Source organism: Lissotriton helveticus, chromosome 7, assembly GCF_964261635.1.
Source record: "Lissotriton helveticus chromosome 7, aLisHel1.1, whole genome shotgun sequence".
Classification (NCBI taxonomy): Eukaryota; Metazoa; Chordata; class Amphibia; order Caudata; family Salamandridae; genus Lissotriton; species Lissotriton helveticus.
This window is the reverse complement of record NC_136068.1, coordinates 840,055,423-840,076,294: the sequence shown is the minus strand read 5'-3', so window position 1 is coordinate 840,076,294 and position 20,872 is coordinate 840,055,423. Positions and strand designations below refer to the sequence as shown.

At 43.7% G+C, this 20,872-nt stretch overlaps 1 protein-coding gene across 3 annotated transcripts in view; it reads right to left on the bottom strand.

Moving 5' to 3' along the window:
• The window catches only part of RUFY1 (RUN and FYVE domain containing 1), a 594,809-nt gene that overhangs the window by 272,392 nt on the left and 301,545 nt on the right, over positions 1-20,872 (bottom strand). For all 3 annotated transcript variants that reach the window (XM_078653337.1, XM_078653336.1, XM_078653338.1), the window contains exon 9: positions 14,946-15,047. In XM_078653337.1, coding sequence (XP_078509463.1) covers positions 14,946-15,047 — 102 coding nt within the window. The remainder of the gene's footprint in view (positions 1-14,945; positions 15,048-20,872) is intronic.

Below are 20,872 nucleotides of genomic sequence, written 5' to 3'. Positions count from 1 at the left end.
CCATATGCTTAGGCTTTCCCGTTTTCAGTTTCTAATTGTTGGGAATTACGGTATTTTTGTTTTCAGTGTTTTCCAATCTTTTTAAACATTGTAAACATCAGTGGTTATCAGTGTTTGTTCTGTCTTGCTCCATACACAATCAGAAGGATGGTGTTTTTCCAGTACTTATAAAGAAATTTGCCGTTATTTCCTTCCTTTCCTCATTCATTCAAGTTCTCAATTATTCCTACATTCTTTCCTACTCCCTTTGATGAATATTTTCATTGAATTTGCTCCTCCAAGCAATCTTTCATCATTTCTCTATCTCCCTCTTTGTCCAATTTCCCAGTCCTCCAATTCCTCTTTCCAGTAGTCCAGTCCCACCCCAAATCAAGGATGTGTATGAATGGAGACATGTTGGCACCGCATTAAGATTTGATTTCAGCATATAAAGGGTTAACGGTGGTCATTCAACATAGAAATCACTAAGTATTCCCAAGACATCCAGTTTTACTTTTAATCTTGCTAATGGTAACCTCATCATAAACAACTTTGGAGGTTAACTTAAGCGATTTTATATTCTTCCTTATCCAAATAATAGTATTTATTACCAGCAAGTGTTCTCTCCACAAGTGGGGTAGAGCCTGCCTGGCTATGATTAGCTTGTCAGCAAGGACTCTATGATGACCCAGCCATACAGATATTTGGATCAGAGTCCTTTTAACAATATCAAGGTCTTTCCCCGATTTTGGTTGGGAATACGACAAGGTCTCTGTTAAAAATTGTTGGGTGATATCCCCTTCTATATAAATCACGTACTGTGAGCCATGCTTCCAAAACGCGAGAATAAGTAGGTATGAGGATTTCAGGGGCCTTGTTAATGGATCAAGGGCAAATTATTTGGCTTAGCATGGCCCGAGTGGGTCATGGGTTATAGTGGGAGCATTTATACTGTTTGACACTATATGGTTCCAAGGCAGTATTGTGCGGCAAAGACATGCATTTTCCGGTTCCCATTGAAAAATAAATATTTCCGTCAGTGGTGCTTTATTTGTTATATTCTACTGGGTAGGCTGCACCTCAAATTCAGATCCCAGCTCCTCAGACCGTTAAATGCTACTCCTGTCCACCAGATCAACCAATATGGATATGTCCACTCAGTCATACGTTTGCAACCACTCTAGCTTAGCCACCTCCCCAAGGAAGATTCCTGTCTATAGTCGGCGCTCTCGCTCATCAGACTGCCAATCCACCCAGTGCTTAATCTAAGTCAATGGTTGCTGGTGGGAGCTGCCAGCACAAATTTTTTAAGGGAGCGGCACTTATTTTCTGAATCAGATATTTACAGAAAGCAAGATAGGGAAAAACAAACAAAGCGGCAAGATAGAGGAAGAGAGAGACGACAAAACATCATAAAAGGAAAAAATAGGAACTGCAAGAGTGAGCTAAAGTGGCAGGGAGTGTCTATTAGTGGATTAAAGAGGCTTGAGGTGGATTCACAACTGCTCAGCCTTGGTATTGGGCCACCAACTTTTAATTTCACCTGACATGGGCTTCTTAGCAGAGCTTTGGGCACCGGCACAGATTGTTTTACTAATAAATCACTAGTTCAAGCCCACAATGTTCATGGGAGCCCCATCAGGAATGTACAACCATGACTGTGGCGAGATGTAAATGTTGGATCCCCCATCCACCCAGATAGCATATGTAAGTTTTGATGCATACTAAGCCTAGCTTCATGTATCAAAGGTTCTTTCAACGGGGCGTAGACCCACTCTTTAACCACCACTAACTGTAAAGCCCAGTAGAAACTGCACAAGTAAGTTGGACTGCCCGTGTTATGTTATATTATGTTATGTTATCGGTGCTTGTATAGCGCACAGCTGCCCCAGCAAAAGGGCGTCCCAACGCTTTCAGCATCAATGAGGCAGAACAAACACAACACCTGAAACAGCGTCGACAGACAACCACCAGAGCTAAACTGAAGGAAAGAGAAAAGTTTTAATGGCTTTCCTGAAGACAAGCAGACACTCTATACTGCAAATCTGCACAGGCAGGGAGTTCCATGACCTAGCCGCTAGACAGCGAAAGGAACGCCCCCCCAGCGCGGCAGCGCTTTACCCTTGGAACAGTAAGCAGGTGTTGCCCCGCAGAACGCAGCTGTCGAGGGGGGACATAGGGAGTAAGCAGGTTTGGCATAGCAAGTTTCAAAATCTTAAAGGAGAGACACCACGCCTTAAATTAAATACGCTTCTCCATAGGGAGCCAATGAAGTCTCCGAATGATGCCGGCAACAGGGCAGAATCGCGGGAGTCCCACCAAGGCTCTGGCAGCAGCATTCTGGACATGTTGCATCAGAAGTATTTCAGCCTTATTTGCCCCCAAAAAAAGGGAGCTGGCATAGTCCAGGCGAGATAAAATAGTCAACTGGACCATCAGCTGACGTGTCGATGGTTCAAAGAACTTCAAAAGGGGCTTAAGACCCCGCAGAAGGCCAAAACACGTGCCAGCCACTTTCCTGGGTTGGACCTGAAAACTGAGATTAGAGTCTATCCATACCCCCAGATTTTTTACCACTTCCTTTGAAATGCGGATGTCACCCAGAACAGTTGGCCACCAATGTTCGCTCCACAAGCTTGCGTTCTTCCCAACCAACAGAACCTCAGTTTTGTTGGCATTTAGTTGCAAGTAGTGGGTAGCCATCCATTCAGCCACAGCCGCCATCCCATCTCTAAACCTGGAGGCATTCGGAGAGGAGCCTTCAGCCAAGGTCACAACAAGCTGCGTGTCGTCAGCATATGAGACCATGGTAAGGTCCCACTGCCTGGCGACCGCTGCTAGAGGCTGAACGTACAGATTGAACAACGAAGGGCTCAATGCTGAGCCCTGGGGTCCCCCCTGGTCGATGGAATGGACCTGAGAGAGAAGCGGGGGGGTCGGACACTCGGAAAGATCTTTCGGTCAGAAAGGATCTGAACCATTCCAGAGCCAGACCAGCGACCCCACCTCCTCTAGCCGCTGTAACAGAATACCATGCGAAACCGTGTCAAAGGCGGCACTGAGATCCAACAGCATCGTGCGGCACTCTGACCAGAATCAAGAATGGTCCGCAGATGTTCAGTAGTGGCCAGGAGAGCTGTCTCCGTACTGTTGCCCGGGCTGAAACCATTTTGTGATGGATCCAAGGTGTTATTGGAATTCAGGAACTGTGTAAGCACATTATTAACATGTGCCTCTGCAATCTTTGCCACCCAGGGGAGAAGAGATATAGGTCTAAAATGTTCATGCTTAGCTGGGTCCAGCGTTGGTTTTTTAAGAATGGGAGATACCCATGCCTGTTTCCATAACGCCAGAACAGTTGCTGTGGAAAAAGAGGAGTTAATTATATGACATAGCGGGGCCCAAAGAATAGAAAACGACTCCCTACACCGCGCCGGCTTCAGAGGGTCGGATGGAGAACCAGTTTTAATTTTACCACTCAGCCGAGTGAACTCCTCCTGTGACATGCAAGGAATAGCTGCCAAAGACAGCCGAGACCCAGTTCCAGGAGGCGGTGTGGTAGAATGAATAGACATTTGTGGAAAAGACTGATAAATGGCGCAGACTTTCTCCACGAAAAAGGTATCTAAATCATCACACTGCTGTGAAGACGAGATGACGGGCACAGTAACTTTACCAGTCCTGAGGTCTTTAAGGATCTTAAAAATGCATTTAGCTGGATTAGGACTAATCTTAATTTTGTTTTCATAGTAAGCAGCACGAACTTTAAAGATAGTTCTATGATACTGCTTAATCTTAGCAAGATAGCATACCTTTTTCTCAGAGTCATAATCCTTTCTCCACTCGCGTTCTGCTTTTTTACAGGCTTTCCTTAAAACGATCAAAGAGTCATTATACCACGGGCAGGTGATAGAGGTTTGGCCCTTAAACAATTTAGCAGGAATAAGGGAATCTAGACCATGGTTGATCCAGTCACAAAACGAGCCATATTCAGACTCGGAGTCATGCAGCGGTCGCAAAGGGTTAGTAGTGAGGAAAGCATGGAAATCATCTAGCTTCAATTTACGCCAAGGGCATTTAAAGACAGGCTGTTGGATGTCTGAGTTAAGAGGCTCAGTGATCGGAACGGACATTTCTACCAGAAAGTGGTCGGTCCAGCCCATGGGTTTAGGCATCTCCACCCTTGTGGACTGAATATTAGAAAATATGGGGTCTAACATATGCCCAGCTACATGCGTAGAACCAGACACCAAATGATCCAGCTGAAATGCAGCTAAGTCTGCAAGCAGACTACAAATTGCACTGTCATGAGTTAAGTCAAAGTGCAAGTTGAAATCCTCGAAAATGCTAAAATTACCCGTGCCCATAGCGAGCAAATTGACTACCTCCAAAAGGGCATCCTTGAACTTGGCAGCCCGCCCTGATGGCCGGTATACCAGGAACCTTGATAGAGTCAAATGAGAACTCTCAGAAATACTAAAACGAGCACACTCGCAGCCTTCAATTTCTTCCTTAATGAGAAGACAGGAGTAGCAGGATTTAAAAATCACTGCGATACCACTCCCTCTGGGCTCCCTATTGATCGTACATATGGAGTAAACCGAGGGTAGTGCTAGATTAGGTTCAGCCACCATGTCCTCGGTCAACCAAGTCTCACACAGGAAAAACAAGTCTGGAGCTTCCCCTATGACTAGTTCATGGATTTCTGAATGATGTTTAGCCAGCGACCTCACATTAAGCTGAAATATTTTCACCCGGCCCTGAGGTTGAATGGAAGATACAGGTAATGGGGTGAAGGGGTAGAGATGACATAATTACAACCGGAGCAGCCAAATAATCCGGCCCCTGGGTTAAGTGGAGGTGCCTTACACGTAGTAGCCCTTGAATTGATAGCCAGTAGTTCTTCCCTGCAATAAGAATACAGTCCAGACTGATTGTGACCAGGGGTCCTGGCGAGAGGCAACGTACAGGCGCGGATGGGCGCAGAGAGGCTTGCCTTCGGCGTGCCGCCGGCGCTCCCACGCCTTAGCCCACTTAAGTATAGGAGCCACCGGGAGCACTCAGCAACTAGACCGCCAACCAAGAAGGCGTCTAGAAATGGGAACCGGAAGTGAGGGTTTCCACAGATCCGATTCAAGTCACCCTCCACAACAATCAGCCCGAGAGGCGCTTGAAGCGAGTAAAAACAGGTAACAAAAAAGAAAAATACAATAACAAGAGTGACAGGTTTCACAAAGTAATTAAAAACAAGTAGCAGTGAATGCACGCCACCCAAAGTGGCGAAGGAGGTGTACAAGTAAAGTTAAAAATAGCGTTGCTGGCTTAGTTCAGATCATAGACACCTCGTACAAAACAATCGGGCACCTACTTATGGATAGTCTGAAAATCGGAGAAGATACATTATCTTAAAGACAGCAGTTCTGCACAAGTGTGAAAACCATATATTCAGATTGGAAGGTTGGACAGACCCTTGAAACCTTTTCAAAACAGGATTCAAGGTTGTGGTCTCTGAAATCCATTTCATTTTCTTGTTACCAAAATAACCTAATTTTAAACCCACTTTCACACACTGCAACATTGTTTCACTTTGAGGAAACCAAGCGACCAGTGCCGAACCAGATATGTGGATCAGAGTCCTTTTAACAATATCAAGGTCTTTCCCCGATTTTGGATGGGAATACGACAAGGTCTCTGTTGAAAATTGTCGGGTGATATCCCCCTCTATATAAATCACGTAATGTGAGCCATGCTTCCAAAACGCGAGAAGAAGTAGGTACGATGATTTCAGGGGCCTTGTTAATGGATCAAGGGCAAATTATTTGGCTTAGCATGGCCCGAGTGGGTCATGGGTTATAGTGGGAGCATATATACTGTTTGACACTATAAGGTGCCAAAGCAGTATTGTGAGGCAAAGTCCTGCGTTTTCCGGTTCCCATTGAAAAATAAATATTTCTGTCAGTGGTGCTTTCTTTGTTATAATCTACTGTGTAGGCTGAACCTCAAATTCAGATCCCAGCTCTTCAGACCGTTAAATGCTGCTCCTGCCCACCAGATCAACCAATATGGATATGTCTATCCAGTCATACGTTTGCAACCACTCTAGCTTAGCCACCTCCCCAAGGAAGTATCCTGTCTATAGTCGGCGCTCTCGCTGATCAGACTGCCCATCCACCCAGTGCTTAATCTAAGCCAATGGTTGCTGGTGGGAGCTGCCAGCACAAATTGTTTAAGGGAGCGGCACTTATTTTCTGAATCGGATATTTACAGAAAGCAAGATAGGGAAAAACAAACAAAGCGGCAAGACAGAGGAAGAGAGAGACGACAAAACATCATAAAGGGAAAAAATAGGAACTGCAAGAGTGAGCTAAAGTGGCAGGGAGTGTCTATTAGTGGATTAAAGAGGCTTGAGGTAGATTCTTGACTGTGCAGCCTTGGTATTGGGCCACCAACATTTAATTTCAGCTGACATGGGTTTCTTGGCAGAGCTTTGGGCACCGGCACAGATTGTTTTACAAATAAATCACTAGTTCCAGCCCACAATGTTCATGGGAGTCCCATCAGGAATGTACAACCATGACTGTGGCGAGATGTAAATGTTGGATCCCCCATCCACCCAGATAGCATATGTAAGTTTTGATGCATACTAAGCCTAGCTTCATGTATCAAAGGTTCTTTCAACGGGGCGTAGACCCACTCTTTAACCACCATTAACTGTAAAGCCCAGTAGAAACTGCACAAGTAAGTTGGAGAGATACAATCCCTAATAAACTAACCGACACAGAGTGGGTAAAGAAATACACAGAGTAACTGCGCATCACAGCAGATTCCAGAGTGTTACATCAATCTGCTGAAAAAACAATCTTAAACACAGCAGTTCTGCACAAGTGTGAAAACCATATATTTAGGTTGGACAGACCCTTGAAACCTTTTCAAAAGAGGATTCAAGATTGTGGTCTCTTAAATCCATTTCATTTTCTTGTTACCACAATAACCTAATTTTAAACCCACTTTCACACACTGCAACACACACTGCAACATTGTTTTTCTTTGAGGGAACCAAGCGACCAGTGCCGAACCAGATAGAGGAAGAATTTGGATCAAAGTCATAGCTTAACATATACAACTTAAATATCTAAATAAGTTGCAGCACGGACATCGGTCAGCCACAAAAAAAGCATAGTGTCTGAATATAGGGAAGTACAACATTCACTGGTATCCCCTCATCTGAAGCTGCTAAAGAGGAGGATCGCCAAGGATCCAGCAAGCCAATGGTTCCAAGGCAAATGTGAAAAGTAAGGGCAAAAGATGACATGCCAGTCTTGTTATCCTACCAAGCTTGAAATGTGGTGATAATCTGCTATTATATGTCAAGCATAGCCATTCAAGACAAAAATACTTTTTCAAACCCCATCAGATATCGTCATTTTACTGAGTAAATCACTTTCTTGACATCTAATGACCAAACAATCAACAAGACTTTTAAGCTGGTCAACCGACTTAAGCAATTATGCAATTAGCACAAGTTCAACCATGCGATTCTGTGGGGGCATGAATCTTGATTAATGAGAGCGAATGAGAGTCAGGTTAGGTTACAGGAGCTAACAGGTCCCCTTACCAGAATACTTGATTTGGCTGAGGAGGCAAGACCGGATGGCAGAGAAATTAATCCTTCAACACATTCAAACTGGACACAGAGGCAAGGAAACGTTGTCAGCTAGCCAATACTAATACAGCAATGGCGCAGGAGAGAAGAAAAAGCATTTTACTGAAAATGTATCTGAAACTCGGAAATCTGGCAACAAAGAGGGCAGTCCCACAGGAAAAGGGCATTCTTTTTGCGTATTTCTTTATCAAGGAAATGAGCAGATACATCCCCATGTTTACGCCTTAAACTCAATTTCTCTTTGAGAAAATCCCTAGCTCCTGGGTTCCTGGAAAGCCTGTTTGAAGAAGGAGCCACTTAGTGGCCGCTTCACTTCAAAAGGAGGCTGCCAACACAAAGGTTCCTTTGGCTACCAACAAGAATTCAAACTTCAGTCTTCCCTCAAAGGGGCAGGGGCTTCAGGGCAGAAGATCTTGATCAAGAGGATCCCAAACCACAGGTAAGCCCTTCCAATTTTTGCCATCCTCCAATAGGAGGCAATTTAGATTAATTTCATCCTGATTGGCAAAGCATTACAGCAGTCCCTTGGGCATTAAAGACAATCATAGGGTGTCCTTTAGAGCTTTACAAAGAACCGTTTTAATCGACCCTTCCACAAAACCTTTTGTTTTTCAAAAATCAGTTATCAGTTAATAACCCAAGAGGTGGATTCTCTTTTTCAGAAAAACACTACAGAGATAGATTCTTTCAATTCCTGGGGCTTCCTAAGTTCCAGCTTCCTAGTTCAAAAGAAGAACAAGAAGTTTCAGCCACTAATAAACCTTAAGACCTTCAACAATTTTGCAGTATACCACCACTTCAAGATGGTAACGATTATCCAATTAAGAAATTCATTGTTAGATGGTGATTGGATGAGCCAGTTGTACATTCAAGAAGCATATCTTGCAAATCCTATCGACAATTTGTTCAGGAAATTTCTTCCATTCCAAAGGAGGGGAATGTTTTACCACTTTAGGTGGCTTTGATGCAGACTCTTAATGGCCCAATGGTGCTACACGAACGTCTGGTGATAGCCCATTTCTGGTTTCACGGGATACAATTAATCGTCTATATGAATGATTTTCTTCTTTCAGCCCAGGCCAGATGTCTATTAAGACAACAATTAACCTTCACCAACCTACTTCAGAATCTGCATTTTCTAATAAATTGAGAGACCTTGTTGGATTACCTCAAGGTACATGGAATTCCTAGGTTTTCTTATTGATTTTGACAAGTCAATCTTGCAATTACCTTAACCCAAAGTGGGAAAGATAAAGAGAAAAAGTCTTCAGGTTTTGAAGATGTCCACATGATCGCTCAGGCTACTGGCTTAGTTAAAGGGGCCTACTGGTATCTTTCATTCAAGCAATATTTCCAGGTCCATTACATTATGGTGCCCTCTAGAGACATGGGGCCCGATGTAGGTCGGTCAGTATTTTCGGCAGTTACCGATCGGTAAATAGGTGATTGGCATGTAGGGGGCTTTATTTTACCGAATCGGTAAAATTACCGATTCGGTAATTTTACTGATTCAGTAAAATAAAAAAATCGGTAAATTTACCGAATCTGAGCCACCCATATGTAGGTGGGACTCTTCAGAGTCCCAGGAGCCTTACCAAATCGGTATTTTACCATCAAATAAATTTGATGGTAAAATACCGATTCCGGTGTGCATGCACATGTGTGCATGCACACCTATGCCATGTGACAGGCAGACCTGCCCTTAGGGCATGTATGCCTGCCACATGGCACCCGAGCCTGTTTTGGGGGTGCCAGAGGGTGTCACCCCCTGCACCCTTGTGGAAATCGGTATTTACCGATTCGGTAAATACCGAATCGGTAATGCCCATTCATTCCTATGGGCTTCATAGTCCATAGGAATGAATGGGCATTACCGATTCGGTATTTACCGAATCGATAAATACCGAAATCATCCGATTCGGTATTCCAGCACATCTGGAATACCTACATGTCGACCCCATAGATTTACCGATTTTTAATTACCGAATCGGTAAAATTCGGTAATTTAAAATCGGTAAATCTATTTCACCTACATCTGGCCCTAAATATCTGGAATGTTTGTTGTGGCATCTCTTACTCATATCCTACACTTAGGTTAGGAATCCCAATCAGAACTCCAATGTTGGCAAGCCCATCTAGATGTTTGAAACAGGAGAGCAATTTTCCTTTCTACCCAAGATATACCATTAGAGTCTAATGCAAGCCTATTAGGTTGAGGTGCAAGATGTCGCCAGTTCTCAATGGCTGTACATTGTCAAAGAAGGTGTCATTGCTGCACCTAAACTGTTTAAAGACGCTTCTCAGCACTTTTCAATCAAACATTTTGCAAAGGGCAAAGTAAGATACTCTAGCCTCTTAATGGTAGAAACATATCAGTCATTTGGCAGGAGCAAGGTCCAAACAATTAGCGCAATTAGCCCAGAGTTTCAGGGAATTTCACCTGCATAGGAAACAGCTTGTTCGAGCTGAATATTTGCCAAGCAATCTCAACACAATCATGGATTACTGCTACAGGCAAAGCAAATGTCAAGTCTTTTTTCCAGGTGGGGCCACAAATGCTCTTTGCTTCACAATCAAACACTCAACCTCTACCTTTTACAGTGGGAGATCCGACCCACAGGCCCTTGCATGGATGCATTTCTCCAAGACTGGTCTTGGTCTCTCAATTATGCTTTTCCTCCCTTTATCATGATCTCACAAGTGCTTGCCCAGGTTTGATGACAGAGGGCTTCAATAGTCGTCCTGAGCCTGTTCTGGTGACTCAACCATCCTAGAACTGTCTTCCAACTAACCTATTCTAATCCCATCTTTTCTCAGCCTACTTCTCAATTCACACAGACATCACATGAAAATGATTCTAGAAGATACCCTAGTTCTAGTGGCTTGGAAAATTGTGGGGAACTCCAGAGAATGTCAGGAATTTTGGCAGACTTTGCTCAATTCATACACCTATCCTGGACACCAGGAACCACCAAGGCATATCGGTCTGACTGGGCACGATGTTGTAGTTGTTGTGTGTGAAAAAAGAGTTGTTGTGTGGATAGGGGTTCAGATCCCTCTTGAACAAATCTAGTCATGGTGCTTAATTTTTTGACCACTTCTCAAAGGGGAAACTTACAGAACTATAAGCTTTGTTTTTGAAGCAAGGAAAGAAAGTGCCTTTCTTTTTATTTTGCAATGTTATTATTATAACAACAACAGTCACCACATAGCTCTGTCGAAGGCATTACTTGCAACCCTCCATACATCATGTGTTTATATTATTCAATCCTTAACTACTTTATGATTATTATCTCGTATGTATTTCAGTCCTCTCCTTCAGCTTCAAAATGTGTCTTTTCTCCTTAAGTATTCTGTGAAAGGTCCCCATATATATTTAGGCCTCAATGGCTCTGGCTGCTCCTCTGCATACAGCGCCATGTTTTCTTTGCAGTACACCATATCCTTCATCCACTGTTCTAGTTTGGGGGCGGACATATTCCCCCAGTTCATAACCACCCTCCTTTTGGCCATCAGCAAAGCTATTGTTGTGAATTTACACACTCTACCCTTCAGGCGTTGGATCAGGCCTAACAGGCATACTTGCGGACTGCAGTGTATTGTGGTCTCTACCATGATCTGTATTTGCTGAACTACCAATTCCCAGAACATATGCATCTCTTGACAATTCCATGTTAAATTCATAAAATCCGCCCCATCCTGGATCTCTGACATAGATACCTATATTTAATTCCATACCTGTGCAACGTAGCCGACATGTGGTACATTTGGTGTATATTTTTTTAATGAATTATGCGCAGGTTGCAGTTGGACGTTAGCGTCTCCTACTGACTGCAGCAGTATACCCAGTCCTCCTGCATAATTTGAGGCTGGAGCCTTTCTTCCAGCATTCTAAACTACGGTTCGTGTCTCTCTTTGTTTCCTCTCTTGCTGCTTTGTATAAGTTGGTGACTAATTTGCTCCTTGTAGGGCTTACTAAAAGCACGGGAAATGTGTTTAGTGTTGGTGGTTTCTCTGGGAATGTGGGATAAAGCTCTATTCACAGCCACCCAGAGTCTATAATATGTAAATACAAATAATGGTGTTTTGTTCCTTATGTACTGTAAGTCATCACTCGTGATAAATCTACCATCTGGATACATGTCCTTTATTTTTTTCAATACCTGCCCGTTTTAGGATCTTCATTGCCCCCGTCTCACGCGTGACCGACCAAGCTGGGTGATGCGCTATTGGAAGTAAAGGAGTATATAACAGGGGCTTGTCAGACCTCATTCTCAGGGTTGGCCAGGCAGCAGTAGTGCAGCCTATAGTGTTGATTTCAGTTCTTGGTATCCCTTGTTTGTAATGTGGTAGCATGCTCCACAGCGAGACCTGGTGGGCGTCTCCGTCCTCCACTGCTACATGTGGTGTGTACTCATGGAGAATGTACCAGTAATGCGCAAATTGTGCGTGGGCGCATAGGTAGTATAAATATAGATCTGACACACTAAAGCCAACATTCTTGTAGTCCAAGGTAAGCAACTCCCATTTTGTCCGAGGTTACTTCCCCACCCATATAAGCTTTATTAACTGAGAGCATATGTTTGTTAATAGCTAGATAGGTAGTGTAATAGGTATATTTATGAATAGGTAGATAAATCTTGGTAGTATTATCATTTTTATAAGCGCAATCCTATCTGCAAGCAACAACGGCATTTATATCCAACTGTTTAAATTTTTTTCCAAATTACTAAATGCCCCGCCTTAATTTTCCCATAATACCAGCTCCAGGTCCTTGTGTACCCATACTCCTAGATATTTAACTGGCTGCATTGACCACTCAAGGGGATACTCAATTTCGTGTGGAGTAGTGCGCACTGCCAAAGGAATAATCGTCGATTTATTCCAGTTTATGCTAAGTCCAGAAAACCACTCAAATCGAGTGTATTTGCCAAGAATAGATGCAAGATGGTTCTCCGGCTCCCTGAGAAATAGCACCATGTATTCTGCATACAAGGCTATATTAATTGTCCGTAGTTTGAATCACAATGCTGACTCACCATGGCGCTGCCTAATGATGCATGCCAACGGCTCTAACATCAAGGAGTACAGCAATGGTGACAGAGGACAGCCCTGCCTTGTTCCCCTGTAAATAAGTAGTGGTTCCGACGTGGTGCTGTCTATTCGGATTCTCGCCACTGGAAAGTGCCTATCTTCAATGAAATCAAGACTTTCCTTCAGAAAAAAGCTAGGCAAAACTACATTTCATTTACTGGTACAACATCACACCATGCAGGCAATGCCTGATTTCTCTTGCCTGAACAATGGTTTTCTGGCCCTTTCCGTTCAGGCAAATCCAAGACAAAATAGTCAAACACTACAGATGATGGCTGGGCTCAACAACAAAGCTTTGAATGGAATTACCAAGAAAGTAGAAATTGCCAAGAAAGAAAACTAGGCACTAATTTTCACACTTCCCATTCTCCAGCTCATTGCTGTCTTGTATCTGCCAACCTAAAAAAAAGACAGTCTAGCATGTTTGCACTACCACTTAGCTAAATGGCCTAGATATTAGTAAAATGGAATGCCACTGTAACAATTAAATCTAATTGTTGTGATTTATTACAAGAAATCATTTTTGAGATGTGACAAATGCAAATAAGTGCAGCAAAAGATTGGGATTCAACACCTATGTGACTGCTATGAAGTAAATAACTTTGTGACTTTTGGAGGAGACTGTTGAGAAAACCTAATCATACATTCTCATATAAGTATTATTGAGAAAGGGTGTACCAATATATTTTCAAAACAAATATGGGTGTTGCTTCTCATTGGTTTGATGTATCCACTAGCTTTCAATATGTTTGTTAACTTTCATGGCACTAGTAGGCCAAGAAGAAGTGTTATTCAAGGTTGCGAATTTGCAAATGTCTGCAAAACTTAACCCCATTTTCGGTACTGATAACTGAAAGCTCGAATTTAGGAGAATGAGTAGCTCATGAATGCAGTCTCAATGTAGTGTGAATGATATCTTTGCCTCAGAAACATCTTGTTCTTTAGTGAGAAGATCCAGTAACCAGCTCGTTAGATACGTTTTTGATGAAAGTAATACATTTCTGACATGTGATTAGGTTCCATAGACTTGTACTGAAAGAAAACCTATACACTCTGTCCAACATTTTATGTATTTTAGTCTTATGCTCCAACTGACCCTTTTCTAGGGACAACTCTGGTCAGTTGAAATACTACTTGTCTTTAAATACTTTACTGTGTTGCTTGCTATTTTGCATTAAATGCAAGTTAGAGTTTGAGCTTACCAACGTGTTGGGTTTTGTTTTTAACACAGTTTTCAACTTCTAATTTTCATACTGTTCTTGGTAACTGATGTTGGTACATTCTGAGATAAGTCAGGACAATTTGTTCTTGCTTCAATGATAGTAAAATATCACAGGCACTTTAGCACTAATCCACCACACCACATTGCACCCTAGGACACTTACACACCAAATGTCACCGCATCCTGGGGCACTAACACAAAATACTGTCCTGTACTCTAGGGGCCCCAAGTCGCCAACACTGCATCATAAAATATGGACTCCAACCCATCACACTTCTCCATCTTCAATGCAGTACATCATAGTGGATTAGTATTCTAAGGATGTAGCGTAGTGTGGTGGGTTAGTCTCACCAGAGTGCAACACAGTGCCGTATGGTAGTGTTCATAGGATGCTGGATGTGCAATCGTATTGAAACAGCTAAAGTTCTCCTTTAGCTGGAACAAAATTGCAAACATGAAACATCAATACTGTGCTGGTTTACAAGACATGGAGAGTGGAAAGTAACTGTGGCCCTTGGTTACCCAGAAATAGCATTTCCTGCATTGAATAATACAACATATTTGAAAACCAGATGTCCCCAAAATGTAATTCCTCACCATGGCACTGTCAATTAAAAGAGAGACTGATTTTGTAATTCAGTAATTTATGATAAAACGCTTTCTATATGACTATATGGCCATTTAACCTACCCAACTTGGTATATCAGCAGGTCAGGTTTGGTCACAACAGTCTTGTTTTTGGTCAATGGGCACCCACCTCACCTGTTTGTTCTCTCATAGGACAGAAATACCATTAATTTGTGATGATGCAGGAGCCGTTTACCAAAAGCATTAGGATATCTAAACGAAGATTGGACAAATGTGGTTTCGTCAGACTGGGGCACAATGCTTAAGTGGCATTGACAGAGATGAGAAGAAGAGTTTGATAACTATTACTTTGGCCATAATCTCAATTCCTCCCCAGTATTTTTTACACATATTACTTACCGCCACACTTCTTTCACTTTGTTCACGAATTAAAGCATTCTCGTGTTGCAACTGCTGCTGTTCTTCTTGAAGAGACACAATTCGATCTTTTGCTGCAGAAAGCTGTTGGAAGAAAATGTGAAGGCGATTTAATTTAATTTAATAGCTTTTGGCACAAACTCATAAATTTTAGAAAGAACACCACATTGAATTCAGGTTTTTATACAAGGACTTCAGGGAGTTGCTTTATTTAGTTTGTGAAGTATCGCTTGGAAAGCCTATTGTCTTTAATGGACATGTTCAGTGGTTTTTAGCATAAAACCAATTTATTTAGCAACCGATTCTGAAATTGTTTTGTGCACACAGGTTTAACTCAGGTACGTAAAAAAACAAATTGGAAGGCACATTCACAACCCTGATTCATAGAATCAGGATGTGAGATACATTACTCTTGCAAAGAACATTAATGAATGTGTAAAGTGCGGCTAGGTTTGCAGCCAGTCCTGGGTAGGTCTTACTGCTAAAATTGATGAACATCAACTAGCTTGTTAAGATTGTGGATATGCATATTACACATCTAAAGCACGAAATGTGATGAACTCCCTTATCAGGGACAATAATTGGATAAGTTGCACTGGCTATGGAATCAATTAATTCTACTTGGGTGGCTCAACTAATAGGAATATTATTGCAGCTAGTCCTGTGATCTCTGATGAGACTCAAAAGTTCAGCAGTCTATCAGATAGTTCCACATCAGCCTAAAATCTAAGTAGAGGATACACGCATATATGAAGTATGGTGGGTATGAGAACGGAGACATCAGGAGGAGAAATGTCCATATTACTTATTCGTATTCTTCATTACTCCGGATATCCTGTCCTCATACCAGTACCTACTAAATGAGATTTCCATCCTTTGATTCAGGCATCACATGACCCAGCATATGCACCATAGAACTTTAAAATCTAATACCCTCTGTCTTGCCCACATATTATTCCTTGCGTTTGCTATGCAATAAATGGGAGAAAAGCCACGCACATGATCTGTCATCCCAAAGCATAAAGTAACCGAGATTATGAATAAGAGAACGGAGTGATGAAAGTATTGGTATTAGAAAAGGGAATTTGGAGTGATGGAGATTACTAGTACAAATTGGGATATTACTTCCTCAACCCATTTCACGTATCATTACTTACTAAATGAGGATAGACCATAGCAGAAACAGCAACTAAATTCACAGAAATCCAAACTCCATAATGATGCAGTTCAACAAAAAATTGTTAATGGGGTGTTTGCATCTTCCAAGCAGAAAACAATTCTCTCGGGCAAAACAAACACCAATACTTAAGATCCGAAATCTATCGAATTACTATCACCAACATCTAACACTGTATTGAGAAATAAAAGCAGACAGTGGAGCCCATGTGGCTGCTTTGCATATATTCATAATAGATGTCCTGCGTGTTACGCTCAGGATGCAGCTATCCCCGGGGTAAATTTACCCTGCACTTTCCCTGCTGAAAGAGCAGAACGCTGGGAAGCACAGGCCATTGAAATCAAGTCTTTACACCTTCTACATAAGCTTGCAGTAGAAGCTTTACGACTATGAGTAAAAATAACAAAATTGACAAAGGGGTTTTCACACAGTCTATACCCCCAAGACCTTGTCACAGTGATTTTCACTGTTCTGAGCACGCACATCAAATGTATACAAAGATTCTTCTTCAGGGGTTAAAGGAACTCGAAAGATAGAAGGAAGAGTTATTTCCTGTTTCCTATGGAAGGTAGACATAACCTTGGGACAGAAACCTGGTCCTATACTATAAAACAGCTTATCGGGAAAAATTATCCAAATAGGAGGGTTTGACCAATAATGAATCTACGTCTCATAATGTATCTGCGGATGTTATCACAACCAAAATTAACACTTAGTTAGGAGTTTAAGATCAACTTCTGAATGAGGCTTAAAGGGACAAGAATGAAATACATACAAAAACACTAGAAGTTACCATGAAGGATCTACCAATTGTTTTGAGGGTCTAAGCAAAGAGAAGCCCTTCAACAGTCTACTGCCCATAACTTCCATCTCCTTCATCCCTCAAGGGCTCTTGGTGCCCATATTGCTGGCCATTTCACTTGTAAATTAGTCACTGACTGTCTCCTAAGTACTTCCTGGAGAAATTGTAAAATCCATCTTGATTCACAATCTGGTAGATTTAAGGACTTTTCATCACGGCATTTAGTGAAAAAAGTCATTAGATTTCCTGGTGTAAGAGGTCCAGATTTCTGTTTAACGCTAGGCAACTGGGGGAATGGTTGCGCCAGGGGCGCCTGGCGGATGTGTGGAGAACCCACAAACACGATTATACTCACATTACTCACACCCACACAGGCTGCATGTTCACATTGACTGCTTTGTTGCAAGCGCGCCGCTGCTAGCGCAATGTCTCAGTGCAGATTACATGGGCAAAACGCATTCGGATCACAACCCACATATCATGACACTACAAGGGGAAGGTAGTGGTACAAGCAGGCATTTATGGAGGCTCCAGCCTCTAGGACTGGAAGGCCCCCCATCCAGAGCAGCAGTAGGCAAGGCACTAGAGGAGTACTTTGCATACAATGTAGGGGCAGTTGTGGGCGTAATGTGGGATGTCGGCAAAGCAGTGGCCAGGGGACAATGCATGGGTTTGAATTGGCGCATCAAGAAGCAGTTAGACAACAAGATAAAGCATATCAAAGCGACCCGACTAGACTCGAAGCTGATTTGGCGCAGGGTGACGCAGTACAGCCAGGCATAGATGACCGGCGTCAACAACACACAGTGGAATTAGAACGGCTCCGTTGTTTGAACTATACGTCTCATGCAGCGCACACTCATGCAGCAGCAGACAGTGCCTGAGGCTACGGCCCGCAAATGGACTGGTACACTACGGGATATCCACCACGCATTACACCAGGGTTTACCGATCAACACACTGTGCAATGACGGTAGATGCAGACACCTTCCTCACTCCTCTGGCCCTGCGTCACAGCACAGCAGACCAGCAAGTTGAACTGAATGAGCGCTTACATTACTGGAAGTACAGGCTGCCATCAGCTCGCTTGCTACATGCAAGGCGCCGGTCCTGATGGGTTTCCGGCTGAATTTTATAAAGCCCATCAGCAGACCTTGGTGCCGCGACTCCTTGCGGTTTATCAGAATGCACAAGAAACTGGCATATTACCAGATACGATTTGCGAATCCCTACTGGTGTCCTTGCCTAAACCGAACAGAGATGTGCAACTGATCGGTTCTTACCGTCCGTTGGCATTGCTTAACACCAACTACAAGGTGCTCGCAAAAATTTTGGCGAACAGATTGGCCCCTTTGGTACCGCAGCTAGTACAAGCCAACCAAAATGAGGCCCAGGGGACATTTTGTCTATTTAGAGCCCACGAGGCTCCAGGGCCCCACAGTTGTTCTTCGAGCCCAGGAAAGCTCACAGCGCCATTTGCTCTCCGAGCCCACGAGAAGCTCACAGCCCAAGTTGGTCTTAGAGCCCGAGGCTCCAAAAGGCGGCATTTCAGTGTGAAGAGCCCGGAGAGGCTCTTGGGGGCCATTGTTGCTTCGAGTCCCCAGGAGGGAGGCTCCAACGAAGGGGCACATTGTGTTTAGAGCCCAGAGAGGCACAGGGGGCAATCAGTTCGGCAGAGCCTGTGAGGCTCCCACATTGGCCCCAGCAGTATCTCCCCAGCTGCCCAGCACTTCGTGGGCAGCTGCCACGTTTAGGCCCCTGACTTTGGGACACAGGGCGTCCTAGCCCTAGAGAGGCCAGTTGGCCTAGAGACTGCCACAAGTGGTGGCTCATGTGAGTTTTGCGCAATTGCTTTTTCTTACACCTCTGAATGTGTTTTGATGCATCATGTGTTTTCCTTCCCTACACCTCTGAATGTTTATGCATCATGTGTAATGTTCTTGCTTATACCCCTACAGGTATTGTGATACTTAGGTGGTTGTTTTTCTCCTAGTACAGGTGGTGCTAGTGAGGTCCTGGTTCCCTGCGTGACATTCTCCTAAGGTGGTTAGGGTTGCGTAGGTGGTACTTACCTTTTACCAGTAGTTACTGGTTGTGTGCTAATTTGTGCTACAGGGATTTTATATTCTATGTTCTAAGTGCTAATTCTACCAAGTGCTAAGTTCTAAAAGTGCTGATTCCTGACAGTGGTCCATGTGGCCCTGTCTTGTACATATCCCCTATAAATTCTGCCCGTGCCTGTTGGCACATTGTAAAGTATGTGTTTTATCTAATGTGTTTTGGTGTAATACAAAGGCTATTTTTATACATAACCTTGTGTAGAGTTTCCTTTGTGGTGGGCCTTGGGTGTTGTTGCTGGGGGTGCGTACGCAAACACTTAACTCACATTGCCTCCAAGTTTAGCCTTACTGCTCGTGCTACGTTACCAAGGGGGTGAGCAGGGGTTATCTTGGCGTGTAACTCCCTTGCCCTGACATGGAAGTGGTTGTCTCTGACTGACTTTGGCGCAAGCCCTGGCCAGCCAGGGATCCCATTTCTAACATTGGCTGGCAGCGGAAAGGATAAGGATTTGTGTTTGCGTTGTACCACAGTGGCAACTGGCCGCACTTCAAAACTCTGCATTTAAGATGACCACATTTTGGGGATTATTGTTTTTTTGAAGTTCCTTATTTTCTTCTCCTAAAGGTATCATTGTGTAATTGTGTCCAGTACATTTGTTCCCCGCCCTGCGCCCAGAGTTTGGTACCTGTGTCACGTGTGGTCAGGTTGAGAAATCAGGGGTGGTAGAAACTGCCTTACTAGTCCGAGGGGGGGTTGTGTGTGGATGAATGGTGTGTGGCACTAGACAAGTGAGTGCGAGTTCTCTGGGATAGGGAGCTAGCTGAATTCTTTGTAATTTTGTACTCTTGCTTCAGCTCTGACAGTTAAGTCCCCTGTGTTGCACGTGTCTGTGAGTATCCTGCCAAGATGGAGTCTGCTTTTAATGTCTGGGGTCTGTTTATGCAGGAACTGAGAGAGTTTTGCGAAGAGAGAGACATTGCAGTGAATGAGTCAGACACCCAGTCCCAACTTAGGGGTAACCTAATCCAATGGCAGAAGGATGACCGGGAGCGTGAGCACAGTGAGGAGAGGGCCCGGGTCTCACACCATGAAGGTGGCGGGTCTGAGGGGAGCCTTGAAGAGTCTGAAGAGGAGGAAGAAAATGAGAGTACAGGGACGCCAGCAGATAGTGAGGACCCCATAGATAGGGAGTCCCTTGCTGTGTCCAGTGTTGGAGGCAGTGCCTCATTCCTTTTCCTGTCCCCAGAGGAGTGGGAAGATCGGAGGAGAGAAAGGGAGCACCAGCTGGCTTTAGAAAAGCTCAGGTTAGAGCATGCCCAGGCTATGGCACAGCTGGGCGTTAGAAAGCAATAGCTAGAGACTCAGAGGGTCTTAGCGCAGGAGAGGATAGAGGAGGCTGAGAGGGCCTTCACCAGAGAGAAATTACCTCTGGAGGGTAGACTATCGCGCAGTTTTAATTTTCTGGACTCCCCAGGGCGGGTTGAGTCCAGTGGTGGCAGCTATATAGAGCCCAGTGCGAGCAGTCCCATTCCCAGTTCCCAAAGTATGGTACCTGTTTCCCAAGAGGAGGAGTTAAGGTTGAAATTCAGGGGGAGTAGGAAACTGTCTCACCAGTCTTGGGAAAAGTTTGAGGATGAATGTTGTGGAACACTGTTTGCTTGGGTAGAGGTTCACACTGACTCTGATTTTGACAGACTGTTTGATCTGATTGTCAAAGAGCACCTGCTCAGTTGTTGTTCACCAGGGTTGCGCCAACACCTGTTGGGGTGTGGATTGTCTGACGCATGTGAGCTTGCGGATGAAGCAGACCGCTGGGAAAGTGCTAGAGGTTCTCTAGAGTCATTAGGGAGTGATTCCAAAAGTAGTGGT